Below are 14823 nucleotides of genomic sequence, written 5' to 3' on the forward strand. Positions count from 1 at the left end.
GTGGGAAGGCCGTCCTGACCGCTGTCACCCCGGGTGGGTACTGGGGCGGGCTGTCCTCGAGGTGTTCGAAAGGTGTGTCAGGGTGGACCGAGAACTGGAAGGGGCATGGGGTGGACCGAGAGCCGGAAGGTGTGTAGGGGCAGGCTGCCTTAGATTGGCCGGAAGGTGGGAGGGACGGGGGCTTGCTGTGTCTGTATTGTCTGCACTTTCCTATGTAACAGGATTGTCTCATGTACAAATGTCATTGTTGAAGTCTTTTCATATTTGAAACTGAGATTTGGGGTTTGTTCTCATTTCCCTGTAAACTGGGGCCTGGCTTTGCTGCTCCTCTCCCTTGTAAAATTGCTGTTGTATACAGCTGTAAATGTTAACTTTTTTTTGTAAACTCTTTTGTAATTGTTTAATAAAATTTAAAAAAAACTACTGTCAGAGGTTCTGATCATTTTGAGAGCTGGCTCTGAGGAAATTGGAGCAGTATCAAGGATTTTCCACGTGTAAATAAAGAGTGACTTAGTGAAGGGTTACTGGCTTCTGAAGTTATTTCACTTGTCTCGTCATCAACTAGGAAATTAATTTGTATTTTTTAATATTGTGATTTTTTTTTGGGAATCAGAAAATCTGTAATGTTATTTTCCTTGATTATGTTCGTGGATCAGAATCCATTCTAAACCAATACATCGTCTGTTGAGGGTGCTGATTAGCAAAAAGGCCTTTATTTTATCATTTGCTACTTTTTACTTAGTTGTATGTTCAATTGATTGGCTGTTTGAAGTCAGATAATATGATGGCTGGAATAGGAACTTCCTTTCATGACTGCTGCAGAATACTCATGTGCATGCGTTTGCAAAGCTCAAAGCCCATTCCCCCCGGTCTGCTTGCCTGTATGACTCTTCAAATATGGCAGTTCTTGTGCCTTGCTTGATGTTAATCAAGAATTGACCTTTTTAAAGTATGAGTGTTTTCATTGCCACAGTGGAAAACCGTGATGAATTAACAGTATACTTAAACCAACTGTTGGAGAGCAAGCCACCACAATCTGATAAGCTGCCAACTGCACAGAAAAAGGGTCTGCATCGTTTTCGTGCTGCTGCACATGCCACACGGGACCTGGTCTCTCTGGCACACAAAGCAAAAGGACTTGACATTCAAAGTTAGTTTGGTATCATTTTTAAAAGAAATTTTACAATGACTTTAAGAGCACTTTTAAGGGATAACCTTACCAGGGTTAACCCAGGGAAGGCAATGGCCTTGTGAAATTAGCACAGGACTGTTAATCCAGAGACACAGGTAACGTTCTGGGGACCCAGGTTTGAATTCTGCCACGGCAGATGGAGGAATTTTAATTCAATAAAAATTTGGATTGAAGAGTCTAATGATGACTCCATTCATTCCAATGAATCCATTGTTGACCACCAGAAAAACCCATCTGGTTCACTAGCATCGAAACTGCTGTCCCGCCCTGGTCTGGCCTACAGAAAAGTGTTGAACACTTAACTGCCCTCTGGGTAATTGGGTTTGTGCATTAAATGCTGGCCTAGCCAATAATGCCCACATCCCATGAATTAATTTAAAAAAAAAACCTTGAAATTCATGTAGGATGTCTGTGATTCTTTTAAAAATACCCTTTGGCAGAGCAATTGCAATTATAACAAAATGTGTTCACAAACCAGGAAGACAGTGAGGGGAATTTTTGAAAAGTTTTAATCCATTTGCTGAAGCATGCTGGGCTGTTAATGATCTCTAAAGCTAACTGAACTCCATCAGTTGAAGTTCTAGCCTCAACTCCCTCTATATTTCTTCCTTTCTTTCTTCACTTATTGTTGAACAAACGAAAATATGTCTGAAAGAAGTGATGATGTTTACTGTAGCTCAAGATATTTTGCCCATTTGTTTGTGTTTAATTTATGCACAGTCATTGTTTAAAAATAGTTTCTCACGGTTTTATGATCATTGCATCAGGACTAGTTGACTCTTGACAAAAGAGCTGAACTCCAGAGTTGAATGAGAGTGATTGTCCTTGATGTCAAGGCAGCATTTGACTGAGTGTGGTATCAAGACCCTACCAAAGCTAGTCAGTGAGAATCAAGAGGGAAACCTCTCCCCTGGTTGAAGTCCTACCCAAGACAGAGAAAGATGCTTGTGATTCTTGGAGTTCCAAGACAATGGTGTAGTATAGTGTCCCAGGTCTATCTGTCTTCAGCTGCTTCCATCGATTACTTTCCCTCTAACATAATATCAGAAATGGAGCTGTTCACTGATTGAGCAATGTTCAGCACCATTCATGATTCCTCAGATACTAAAGAAGTTTATGTCCTTGGGCATCATGTCCTGGACAACATCCAGGCTTGGGCTGATATTTGGCAATTAACAGTTGTCACACAAGTACCAGGCAATGACCATCTCCAACAAGAAAAAAATTAACCATCTATCCTTGATATTCAATAGTGCTAGATAACTTAATCAAAATCCTGGAAATTACCATTGACTAGGAAATGAGCTAGTGTCAAACAGGGTGGCACTGGAAAAGTACAACAGATCAGGCAGCATCCAAGGAGCAGGAGAGTTGATGTTTTTGGCAAAAGACCTTCCTGACATTCCTGATGAAGGGCTTATGCCCGAAACATCAACTCCTCGGATGCTGCCTGACCTGCTGTGCTTTCCCAGTGCCACCCATTTCAACTCTGACTCTCCAGCATTTGCAGTCCTTGCTTTCTCCCAGGAACTGAACTGGATCAATCATATAAGTACTATGACTACAAGAGTAGGCCAGAGGCCAAGAATTCTGCAACAAGGAACTTGCCACTTGACTTCCCAAAGCATTGATGTCAGTGGCAGTAGCATCTGTAAGGTACACTGCAACAATTCACCACGGCCTCTTTGACAACAGGCCCATGACCTCTGCCATTCAGAAAGACAAGAGCTGTGGATACATGGGCAAACCACATATGTAAGCTCCCCTACTAGCAACATACCTTCTTGACCTGGATCTAGATAGCAACAATGAAGAAGTACCACTATGAACAGCCTTCCTTAATAGGCAGTTCAACACCACCTTCTTGATAGCAACTAGTGACAGGCGAGAATTGCTGGCCTAACCAGTGCACTTGTATCCTTTGAATATATTTAAAGAAAAGTTTGACGTTCCTTTGTTCTTTTCTGATTTGTTATTTCTCCCAAGTTGTTACAAATACCAATTGTTCTCCTCCAATTTAACAGCACTTTTACAGAAATTCATTTAATAATTCATGTTTCTTGGCTTTTGTTAGTAGATTATTTCAATTGTTGTTGATTTTGAGCAGGATTTCTGTTATTCACGTTGGACATCTACACAATTCAAGAGGTTCAGTTCAGACAATTTGTGAGTACAATAAATGTACAAGATATAAGGTAAACATGCAGAGCTTTGGGGATGGAGCAGTAGGGTCAAGCTAATTTTATGGTTCTGTTAAAGAGTTGGCACAGGTGATGGGCCAAATGGCCTTCTGTGCAATAAGGTATAGAATGGACACAATGTGAGGTTGCATGTTAAAACTGAAATGTAAGGTAACAATAGCAGAATACTGTAGATGCTGGTGAGCTGAAATGAAATAAAGTGTTGGACAAGCTCAGCAGGTCTGGAAGCATCTGTGGAGAGAGAAACTGTTTAAATTTCAAATCCAGTATGACTCTTAGTAATTGAAAGTGCTGGAAAATTGTGTTTTTTAATGCTCCTGGCAGAAGGGGAAGATGAGCAAGTGGAACTGATGTTGAGTGTGCCCAAAGTAAAAAAAAAAGATTGTAAGTGAGAAAGAAATATGTAAAATAGGTGTAAATACTATTCGTAAAAAGGAGAAAAGAGTTCTCTCTATTGAGAGCAAGGTGAACAAAATATCCCTGAGGAGGGATGAGGGACCAAATGGAGACTGGATGACTGCTTTGTGGAACACCTCTCTTCATAGGAATGATGCTGACATTTCATTTGCTTATCATTTCAGTCACCACCTTGCTCCCATGCTAATATTTCTATCTTTGGACTGCTATAGTGTTCCAATAAAGCTCAACACAAGCAGCTGGAACAACACATTATTTTTCAGTTAGACATTTTGTAGCCTCTAGGACACAAGACTGAGATTCACAACTTTAGCGTAAATTTTTCTTATACCCCTGGTAGTATCTCGCTTGTGTTTTGTTGACTTTGCTTTCTGTAGACTGGATCTATTTTCTGTTTCTCCGCTATCATTGACACCTGTTTTGCAAAGCTATCACTCCTTTACCACCATTATCACTAGTTTTGTCAGTTTGCTCTGGGAATGTTCACCACCTGTCCCACTTATTCCCCTCCCCCCCTCCCCCCCCCCCCCCCATTATGACTAGCATTAAAAAACACCACTTTCAAGCTTTTTTTAAGTTCTGAAGAAGAATGATATTGGTCTCAGAATTGTTTCTCTTTCCTCAGATATTGCCAGACCTGCTGAGTTTCTCCAGTACTTTTATTTCATATTCTCTCTCGAGAACTAAATATTTGTTCTGATTAATTCAAATGATAATTTGAATGTAAAAATGCTAAGTTTATTTCTTTTTATATTGTAGATGTCTCTCTTTATCTACCCAGCAGCTTGTTAACTATCACCAATCCATCACCGAGTTCTTTGTCTGTTTCTTCAGGCCAGACAAAAGACAATGTAGAGGTAATAACTTTTTTTTGTTATATAAACTCGTGTTTACTGTGAGAGTTGGTTCTGGGGCTACATTTTTTAAAGTATGTGGTTTGGGGAAGGAATAATACTGAGGTCAATTGCTTTGGATTATTTATCAGTGATAAAATTGTGAGGATTTGTAATTGGGCTCCACAAGCAGCTCAGTTATAGAGGAAACATTTAGATTACAAGTTAGAGATGTTGTTTACAAAGTTAATACCAAGAAATACAAAGTTAAGCTAGGAAAGGGAAACAATGAGAGGTTAATAGAAATGGAAACAACCTCTAGGAAATGTTACCAAAGACAGATTTGGGCATTTTACTAGAAAACACTTGGACAACACCAGGTTAGTAATAGTGAATAGAGCAAACAGGATATATTGTTCGGGGAATATTCACATATATGAATTTGGACCAGGAGGTAGTGACTAAAGCCGACTTCACTACTCAATAATGTCATGGCTGATCTGATTACACGACTTTCCCACCCACCCGAAATAATGTTTCGCTTCTTACTTGTTAAGAATCTACAACCTCTGCATTATAGACATGTAAAGAGTCTGCTTCCACCACCTTTTGAGGAAGAAAGTGCCAAAGATTCATGACCCTTGGAGAAAAAAAATTCTCACCTCCAGCTTAAATGTGGGTGACCCCTTAATTTGAAAGATAACGCCTCATTTTAGATTCTCCCATGAGAGGAAATCTCCTTTCCACATCCACACTGTGAAGGTCCCTCAAGATTTGTGTTGAAATCTAGTCAACTCTTGCTCCTCTTATACCTAGCAGTTACAAAATTAGCTTGCCTAACCTTTCCTCTTAACACACCAACCCAATTCAGACATTAATCTAGCAGGCCTTCTCTGAATTACTTGTGCTGCATTTACATTCTTTGTTGAACACAGGCAATAATGCAATAAACAGTATCCCAGATGTGATTTCAGTAATGCCCTATGTAAGTGAAGCATAACCTCTATCTTTGTTTTCAATTCCCCCCAAAATCAACAGTAAATTTTTGTTTGCTTTCTTATTGCTTGTTTTACCTGCAATTCAACATCCCTGATCAACATCCTGGAGGTTATATTTGACCAGAAACTGAACTGAACTAGCCATATCAATACTGTCGACAAGAGTAGGTCAGTGGTTCAGAATCCTGCAATGAGTAATTCATCTTCTGATTATTCAAACCCTGCCCACTATCTACAAAGAACAAGTCAGAAATGTGATGGATTGCTTCCCACTTTCTGAGATGCATGCAGCTCCAACAAGAAGGTTTACACCAACCAGAACAAAGCAGTCCACTTGATTAGGACCATATTCACAATCATTCACTTGCTCCACCAGAGTTGTGGACCATTTACAACATGCATTGCAGAAATTCACAAAGGCTATTTAGACAGCACACCCTAAACCCATGGCCTGTAGCATCGTGCTTTAGGACACCCAGTTCCCTTTGTATCTCGGAGCTCTGCAATTTCTCACCATTGTGACATGATTTCTTTTTGCTAAAATGGACAAATCTCTATTGTTTTCAAGTTATACTCCATTTACCAGACCTTTTGCCCACTTACTTAACCAGTCTGTCACAAACCTACTGTTTATAGCTTGCTTGCATCCTCTTTACAACATACTTTAGCAACCGTACCTTTGATCGATTCATTCAAGTAATTTAAATAACTTGTAAAAATTTGATGCACTTGCACTAATAGCTGCGAAATGCTACTGATTACATTTTATCAACCTGAAAATGATCCATTTATGACTACTGTCTTTCCAGTTAACTGGCCTATCTCTCTCCAGTTTGTCAACCCGAGAAAGTAAATTTTTATTTTCTGTAATGACCCTTTTATGTAGCACCAAATGCTTTCTAGTGTTTGAAATAAAATACATCCACCTTTTGTCCACAACACGTTACTACTGCAAAGAATTACAATAAATTGGTTAATTTCCCTTTCACAGAATAAAGTAAAAATCTTTCTGAGAATTGGTTTGTACAATATCTTAGGTGCATTTTCAGTCTCCAAAGATATTAAGGGATGTGAAATTAGCACCCTGATCAGCAATAGCAAAGCAAGCTTAAGGGACACAATGATCATTACTGTCACTATGAAGGACCCCAACAGACGTTTGAGAGACTGCTAGCTTGATTAAGGTGTTCGATCCTAAGGCAAAATGAACTGATAATTGTGCTCTTTAAAGCTCACCTTTGTGACATTCTACATTGTTATGGACACGAAATAAATGCATCTTTTTGTTATTTGGATTTCTGAAGGAACTTGAACTTAAGGCTGTAGAGCAGAAGCAAACTTCTAGTTACAGTGACAAACGTATTCTATCCACCAATGTACTCAAAATGAGCATTTATTGGAAATGCAGTTGACTGTTAGAAACAAGCTAGACAGAAACTTAATCAGATTTTGGGGAATTGTGAAGAGCAAATTGGTTGAGAGTCACTAATAAAATTTGAATTGGAAATGTGCATCTGATTTGACTGGATTTTGCAACCATTAATGTAACCATGCCACTTGCTGCTGACCTCAAAGAGAAATGATCAGCAACTAGTGGCATGGATTTCCCTTTTCAGGTGCCAGTTTAAACTTGGCATTAAGGCAAGTGAATCTCCAAGAGTTTAGCAGCAGTGATGTTGGTAAACATTACATTGAAGTATTCTAATAGTTAGCAAATCTGGAATTAAAAGTATTGATTGTCATTCTTGTACCATGGAAGGTTGCCTTGCACCCAGGGCTGACTTGTCCTTCTTTGCTTTGCCCATGGTGAAATAAATGTCTCCTCATGATGTAGTGAAGCTGTTACCTCCCTGATACATTGGTGTATTGCAAATGGGCAATTTTGTTTATAAAGGGACAGGAGCAGGCTGTTCAGCACAGTGAGCCTGACCCGCCATTTTAGATCGTGGCTGAACATCTCCTAGATGACACTTTCCTGCACTATCACCAATCTGTCAATGTCATTAGTCTTCATAAACCTATCAATTTCTGTCTTGAAACTGCGCAATGATGAAGCTTCTGCAACCCTCTGGGTTAGAACATTCAAAAGATTCCTTAACGTCAGAATTAAGAAAATCTTTCTGATCCCCGTCTTTCTGATCTTTTTTGTGAGATCTATCTCGTACTTCTAGCATCACCAGACAGGGGAAACGTTCTATCTGCATCCACCTTGCCATTTCATGGACAAATTTGTAAGTTTCAGTGAGATCGCCTTGCAGTCATAGAATCATAGAAATGTACAGCATGGAAATAGATCCTTCGGTTCAACTCATCCATGCTGACCAGGTATCCCACCCCAATCTAGTCCCACATGCCAGCAACCAGCCCATATCCCTCCAAACCCTTCCGATTCATATAGCCATCCAGATGCCTTTTAAATGTTGCAATTGTACTAGCCTCCACCACTTCCTCTGGCAACTCATTCCAGTCTGGCTGTATATTCCTCTGCATGAAAAAGTTGCCCCTTAGGTCTTTTATAAGTTTCCCCTCTCACCCTAAACCTATGCCCTCTAGTTCTGGATTCCCCCACCCCAGGGAAGAGACTTTGTTTATTTATCCTATCCATGCCCTTCATGATTTTGTAAATCTCTATAAGGTCACTCCTCAGCTTCTGATGCTCCAGGGAAAACAGCCCCAGCCTATTCAACATCTCCCTATAGCTCAAATCTCTTTTGGACCCTTTCAAATTTCACAACATCCTTCTGATAGGAAGGAGACCAGAATTGCACACAATATTCCAAAAGTGGCTGAACCAATGTCCTGTACAGCTGCAACATGACCTCCCAACTCCTGTACTCAGTACTCTGACCAATAAAGGAAAGCATTCTGACCGCCACCTTCACTATCCTATCTACCTGTGACTCCACTTTCAAGGAACTATGAACCTGCACTCCAAGGTCTCCTTGTTCGCTCCCGAATATATAAGTCCTGCAAAGTTTTGCTGTTCCAAAATGCAGAACCTCGCATTTAACTGAACTAAACTCCATCTGCCACTTCTCAGCCCATTAGCCCATCTGGTCCAGATCCTGTTGTAATCTGAGGTAATGTTCTTCGCTGTCCACTACACCGCCAATATTGGTGTCATCTGCAAACTTACTAACTGTACCTCTTATGCTCATATCCAAATCATTTATACAAATGACAAAAAGTTGTGGACCCAGCACCGATCCTTGTGGCACTCCACTGGTCACAGGCTTCCGGTCTGAAAAAGAATCCATCACCCTCTGGCTTCTACCTTTGAGCCAATTCTGTATCCAAATGTTCTCCTTGTATTCCATGAGACCTAACCTTGCTAACCAGTCTCCCATGGGGAACCTTATCGAATGCCTTACTGAAGTCCATACAGATCACATCTACCACAGCAACCACCATTCTTTTTAATAGATGCTAACATATGCACTGCTATGGATGTCAGTATTTCTTCACACTCTGCTCCTCCCTTTTTAAATGGTGGAGTTATATTTGCTCCCTAGCAGTCAGCAGGAACCTTTCCAGTATCTATAGAATTTCAAGAGATTGTAATTAATGAGATTTGCTATCTCTATCTCTACTGCTACTTCCTTCAGCACTCTGAATGAAGCTCATCTAATCCAGCAGATTGTCAATCCTTAATCCAGCTAATTTTCCAAATGCTATCTCTTTGCGAATACTAATTCTTTGTAACTTTTCAGTTTCATATGTCTCTTAGTCACCTAGTATTTCTGGGAACATTTCTGTGTTTCCTGAGAAGACTAGCTCAAAGAAACTATCTCTTTTCTCCACATTCCCCAATATAAATTCTCACATGTCAATTTTTATTTATCCTAACAAACCTTTTTCCTTTCACATATCAATAGAAGCTTTTACAGTCTGGCTGTATATTTCTCGCTGGTTGTGTGGAATTTAATTTATAGTTGGTATGAGGATGGCAACATGTCACTTGTGAAGGCTGTATATGTTGCTCATTCCTACTTGCTTTTCATTGATCACTCAGATGCTATAACAAATCAATCATTGACAAACATCCCAAATAGGGACAGCTGGTTCTCTTGCTTGAAGGTCATTTATGATTTGAGTTTGTATGGCAATCATAAATTATAAAACTAAAATTAACTTTCTGTACCTATGCTAATGGAACCCATGGAAGTTGTGTGAGTGTAGTCGTGAAATATTTGAATTTATAATTTTGATTTCATTCTCATTCTGTATCAGTATTCAACGGTCACTACTACAAAGGATTGGCCAAAGGCTGCCTCTGGTGAAATAGATTGCAAAGCCTTGGTTGAACAATTAAAAACGTGCTCAAACTTACATGAACAGTTCGAAATAATCAATGTAATATATATGACAAAGTAAGGTTTTTCATTTTTCAAAAATATATTAAATATTTTTCAGATGCTTAACATGTGGTTTGATTTTTAATCAATACCTTCCTGTTCTTTTTGTAGAGGTATAGATTGGGATACAAATATGACTGATGATCCTCGCACCACGATCCGTGACCTCCTAATGGAGCTTTACACAAAAGCTGGCAATGCTCACCAGTGGGGACTAATCCGTTACATATCTGGCATGCTCCAAAAAAAGATTGAAGAACTTGATGAGGTAGTTAAAAGTCCAATCCTTCACATTGTACATAATAGTGTCATGTATAGTAATTTCAATACTTTCCAAGTCTGAAATCTGTTGGCATGCCACATATTCACTTGACCTTTTCTGTCAATACAGTGCATATTTTGTTTGCATTACAATTTATATTGTCAATGACTTGTGTATGTTAATGTTGTAATAGAATTGGAGTACTATTGTATGATTACTTCTAACTGCTCTGAGCATTTGTGAAGTTCTATTTTCATCGCAATGTGGAACTGAATTTTTACATCTATTTTATATTTGTTTTTGATAGCTTTGGGTTTTACTGTTATTTTAATCTCTTTTTGACTTACAAAAGTAGTGATTCTGGACAACAGCTGTCTTCAACCTTTTGATACGTAGATTACTTGACTACTGTGGAATCGGTTTAGCTCAGTTGGCTGGATCGTTGGTTTATAGAGCACTGTGATGCCAACAGTGTGGGTTCAATTCTATTACCAGTTTCAGATGACCATGAAGGACTCTCCTTTTCAACCTCTTCCCTTGTTTAGTTGCCCTCAGGTTAAATCACCACTAGTCACTTCTCTCTCTCTCTAATGAGAGAGCAGCCCCTATGGTCTAGTAAGACTATAGCGACACAACCAACAACTTGACCACTTATCATGGTGTCAATCTGGAGACTGAGTGTTAGCTTGTTATTTGATTGTGTGAGATATCACAACTGAGCCTTAGCATTATTTGTGTTTAGACTTTACAAGCAGTTACTTAATGATTAGATTAGATGATTAGATTCCCTACAGTGTGGAAACAGACCCTTCGGCCCAACAAGGAGAAAGTGAGGACAGCAGATGCTGGAGATCAGAGCTGAAAAATGTGTTGCTGGAAAAGCGCAGCAGGTCAGGCAGCATCAAAGGAGCAGGAGAATCGACATTTCGGGCATAAACCCTTCTTCAGGAATAAGGAGGGTGTGCCAAGCAGGCTAAGATAAAAGATAGGGAAAAAGGGCTTATGCCCGAAACATTGATTCTCCTGCTCCTTTAATGCTGCCTGACCTGCTGCGCTTTTCCAGCAACACATTTTTCAGCTTTGGCTCAACAAGTCCACACTTACTTGTGGAGCAACCCACCCAGACCCATTCCACTACATTCATCCCTGACTAATGCACCTAACACTACAGGCAATTTAGCATGGCCAATTCACCTAACCTGCACATCTTTGGACTGTGGGAGGAAACTGGAGCACCCGGAAGAAACTCACGCAAACACTGGGAGAACGTGCAAACTCCACACAGTTGCCCGAGGCGGGAATTGAAACCAGGTCTCTTGTGCTGTGAGGCAGCAGTGCTAACCACTGAGCCACTGTGCAGCCCATTTACTAATAACTAGGGATGGTAAATCTTGGCTGTATTTGAAACCATATGAAAGTTCCACTGCTACCTTGACTGAGATTGATCACCTTACAAATCCCTGATCAGTCTTGCATAGTCTGACATATGGCATGTTTTCTCATAAACAACAAAACAATCCAATACTTTACTGAGCTATTGAAATGTTTTCATTGTCGGTAAGTTAAGCAGTAACTGGTAGTAAATTATTGCTTTTATAGTATATAATATTTGCATTTTTATATAACTACATTTTTGATGCAATCTATCACAGGCTTGCACAACACTCTTATCAAATCAGAAGCATCTTACTGTTGGCCTTCCACCTGAACCACGAGAGAGAACAATTTCAGCGTGAGTACTTCACTGAAGACTGGTTATTCGGTCATATTATATTGAAATAGTTATGAAATCAATTTATGATCTTTCTTTCTTATTAGACCTTTGCCACTTAATGAACTTACAAAATTGATTGAAGAAGCTAGCGAACAAAATGTCAGTTTGGTCATCCTCACACAGGTTAGTTCATGCAACAAAGCACTGTTAATGAGTCCTGTTTGAAATCCATATTTATATACAGTTGGATTTAATGGCCAATTCATATTTCTCCCTTGTTGTCAATGGATAACTTGCTGAGTTTGGCACAACATCCTGTTGGACACCAAATCATGAGTCAGAAAGTTCAGCTTGGATAATTTGTGAATAAAATTAAAGTACCAGGATTGTTTTGATACTTAATGTTACTTGTTAACCTACTGCTAAGATGTCTCATATATATTATAGAGTCATAGAGATATACAGCACGGAAACAGACCCTTCGGTCCAACTCGTCCATGCTGATTAGATATCCCAACCCAATCTAATCCCACCTGCAGCACCCGGCCCATATCCCTCATACATTGATGTATGTTATCTATAATATATTTTCTAAGAGTTGGAATTACTGAATTGATTCTCAAATTAACATTTACATTCCAAGTCTGATTTCAAATAAAATGAGCCACCTGAAGAGGAAAGAATCAGCATATGTATGAATGCTGAAACAGAAATTTTGATGGTATTAACACATTTTAAAAAAGGTTTTCTGGTATGCATTGTGGTGTTACTGGGGTATACTAAGTATAACAATTAGGTAAAAACAAGGACTGCAGATGCTGGAAACCAGATTCTAGATTAGAGTGGTGCTGGAAAAGCACAGCAGTTCAGGCAACATCCGGGGAGCAGGAAAATCAACATTTCGGGCAAAAACCATTACCATAGAAGTAATGTTTACATGAACCATCAGAAATGCCTAACAGGACTGCTGGAGAGTAATATCCATTTTTCTAATGCCCAGTGGTTGGTCTTTCCATATTTTTCTGGTACATATATCAAAGTTTAAAACCATACAGACTGCTGTTCCATAGCACAAAATAATCTTGTTGCTTTGGACGGTACCCAATCGAACAATATATTCATAGAGCAAGTTTAGAGAATCTAGGATTGCTGTCTTTCAGACAGAAAAGTTTTGGGAAATTTACTTGGAGCATTCATATCATGAATAATTTTGATGGAGTAAATGAAGAGAAACCTTTTTTCACTGGTATCAGAACTTGTAACCAGAGACACATTTCATTTAAGTTTAGTAAAAAAAAAGTCCAGAGGCGAGATGAGGATTGAAAAAATACACATTGAGTAATATTGATCAGGAACATACTGTCTGAAGAAAGAAGGAACTAGATTTTTAATAAAAACTTTTCAAAAGGAAAGGCTTCTTCAAATAAAAAGGGCTCGAGGAAAAGAGCAGGGGAGTGGGATTGATTGAATATCTCTTTCAAATAGCACACAGGGGTTAAATATAGTGCAGTACTTCTATGCAGTAAAATTCTATTCTAACTTTATTTGTACCGTAAATTAGCTGCTTTATATTTATAAACTTTTGTTTTGATAGGAAATTGTGGTTTACCTCGCAATGTACATAAGGACAGAACCCAGTTTGTTTGCTGAAATGTTCCGACTGCGTACTGGATTAATTATCCAGGTCATGGCAACCGAGCTGGCCAATTCTCTCAAGTGTTCAGGTAAAGCTTCTCAGAAGCATCCACAAACTCTGACTCAAGATGGTAGAATATACCTACTTCTGAAAGTTTTACAATCAAACTTTGAGTTGCTATGTTCAGAGTTCATCCAAGAAAGCACTTTGTGGGCAAAGAGGGAAATAATTTATAGATGTCTTTAGATTTTTCAAACTGTGGAAAACTTTTCCTTGTCGTCCAAATAAATAATGTTGTCTCAGTACTCATAAGTGCCATTACTAAATTGGAACATTTGCATAATTGTTTTTAAGTGCTCCCATGTGCAAAGACTGGATCCATTTCAGTTAATATTTCTTTTTTCTCCAAAAACAGATTGGACTGAAGAGCACCCTATTATATCAAATTCTATGTATTTTTTAAAAAAGTATAGTTTCTAATGTCCATATTTTACTTTTTTCTACAAAGAATCCTAGTTCAATGAAATGCTGTCGGGGTGTAGGATAATTCCCAAATTTTGTTTATTTTTTACATTCTAAACAACTGCAACACTTTACTGCCTGTGAGCTGAAGGATGTTATTGCTAGGTCTGTAGTCCCTTTGTCTTTTCTATTCCTAATACACTCATACTGGCAAGCATATCTCTAATGAATTGCCAGTTTCTATTGTTCAACAAAATATAAAAGATATTTTATGTAGTCTTGGCAATCCTGCCAACCTTCTGTTCCAGTCAACCCTGTCCGTCTCTGTTTTTGCCTCATTGAATCAGCTTTACTCTCATTGATTTTTCTTACACTAGATTGTTGCATATCATTCTGTGCCACCATCCTGATCCTTAAGATATAATGATCACTGTCTCCTAAATGTTCTTCTGCTGGCACTTGATCAAATTGGTCTATTTTATTTCCAAGGACCAGGTCCGAGAATGCAGCCTTGGTAAGGACAAGCCAGGGAACTATAGATCAGTGAGCCTGATGTCGGTGGTGGTCAAGTTGTTGGAGAGAATCCTGAGGGACAGGATGTACATGTATTTGGAAAGGCAAGGACTGATTAAGGATAGTCAACATGGCTTTATTTGTGGGGAAATTCTGTCTAGCAAACATGATTGCGTTTTTGAAGAAGTAACAAAGAGGATTGATGAGGGCAGAGCGGTAGATGTGAACAGTAAGGCATTT

The 14823-nt window shown here is 39.0% G+C and overlaps 1 protein-coding gene across 10 annotated transcripts in view; it reads left to right on the forward strand.

The window, feature by feature from the left end:
• phka1a (phosphorylase kinase, alpha 1a (muscle)) overlaps positions 1 to 14823 on the forward strand; it is a 140087-nt gene that overhangs the window by 69741 nt on the left and 55523 nt on the right. For 9 of the 10 annotated variants that reach the window (XM_043704548.2, XM_043704547.2, XM_043704549.2 and 6 more), the window contains 7 exons: positions 974 to 1150; positions 4570 to 4667; positions 9872 to 10011; positions 10108 to 10264; positions 11911 to 11990; positions 12077 to 12155; positions 13567 to 13696. In XM_043704548.2, the coding sequence (XP_043560483.2) occupies positions 974 to 1150; positions 4570 to 4667; positions 9872 to 10011; positions 10108 to 10264; positions 11911 to 11990; positions 12077 to 12155; positions 13567 to 13696 (861 nt within the window). The remainder of the gene's footprint in view (positions 1 to 973; positions 1151 to 4569; positions 4668 to 9871; positions 10012 to 10107; positions 10265 to 11910; positions 11991 to 12076; positions 12156 to 13566; positions 13697 to 14823) is intronic. The other variant, XM_043704556.2, reaches the window with a different exon arrangement.

This window comes from Chiloscyllium plagiosum, unplaced genomic scaffold, assembly GCF_037043375.1.
Source record: "Chiloscyllium plagiosum isolate Xiang-an unplaced genomic scaffold, Cpla_swu_hap1 HiC_scaffold_11, whole genome shotgun sequence".
In the NCBI taxonomy this organism is placed as follows: domain Eukaryota; kingdom Metazoa; phylum Chordata; class Chondrichthyes; order Orectolobiformes; family Hemiscylliidae; genus Chiloscyllium; species Chiloscyllium plagiosum.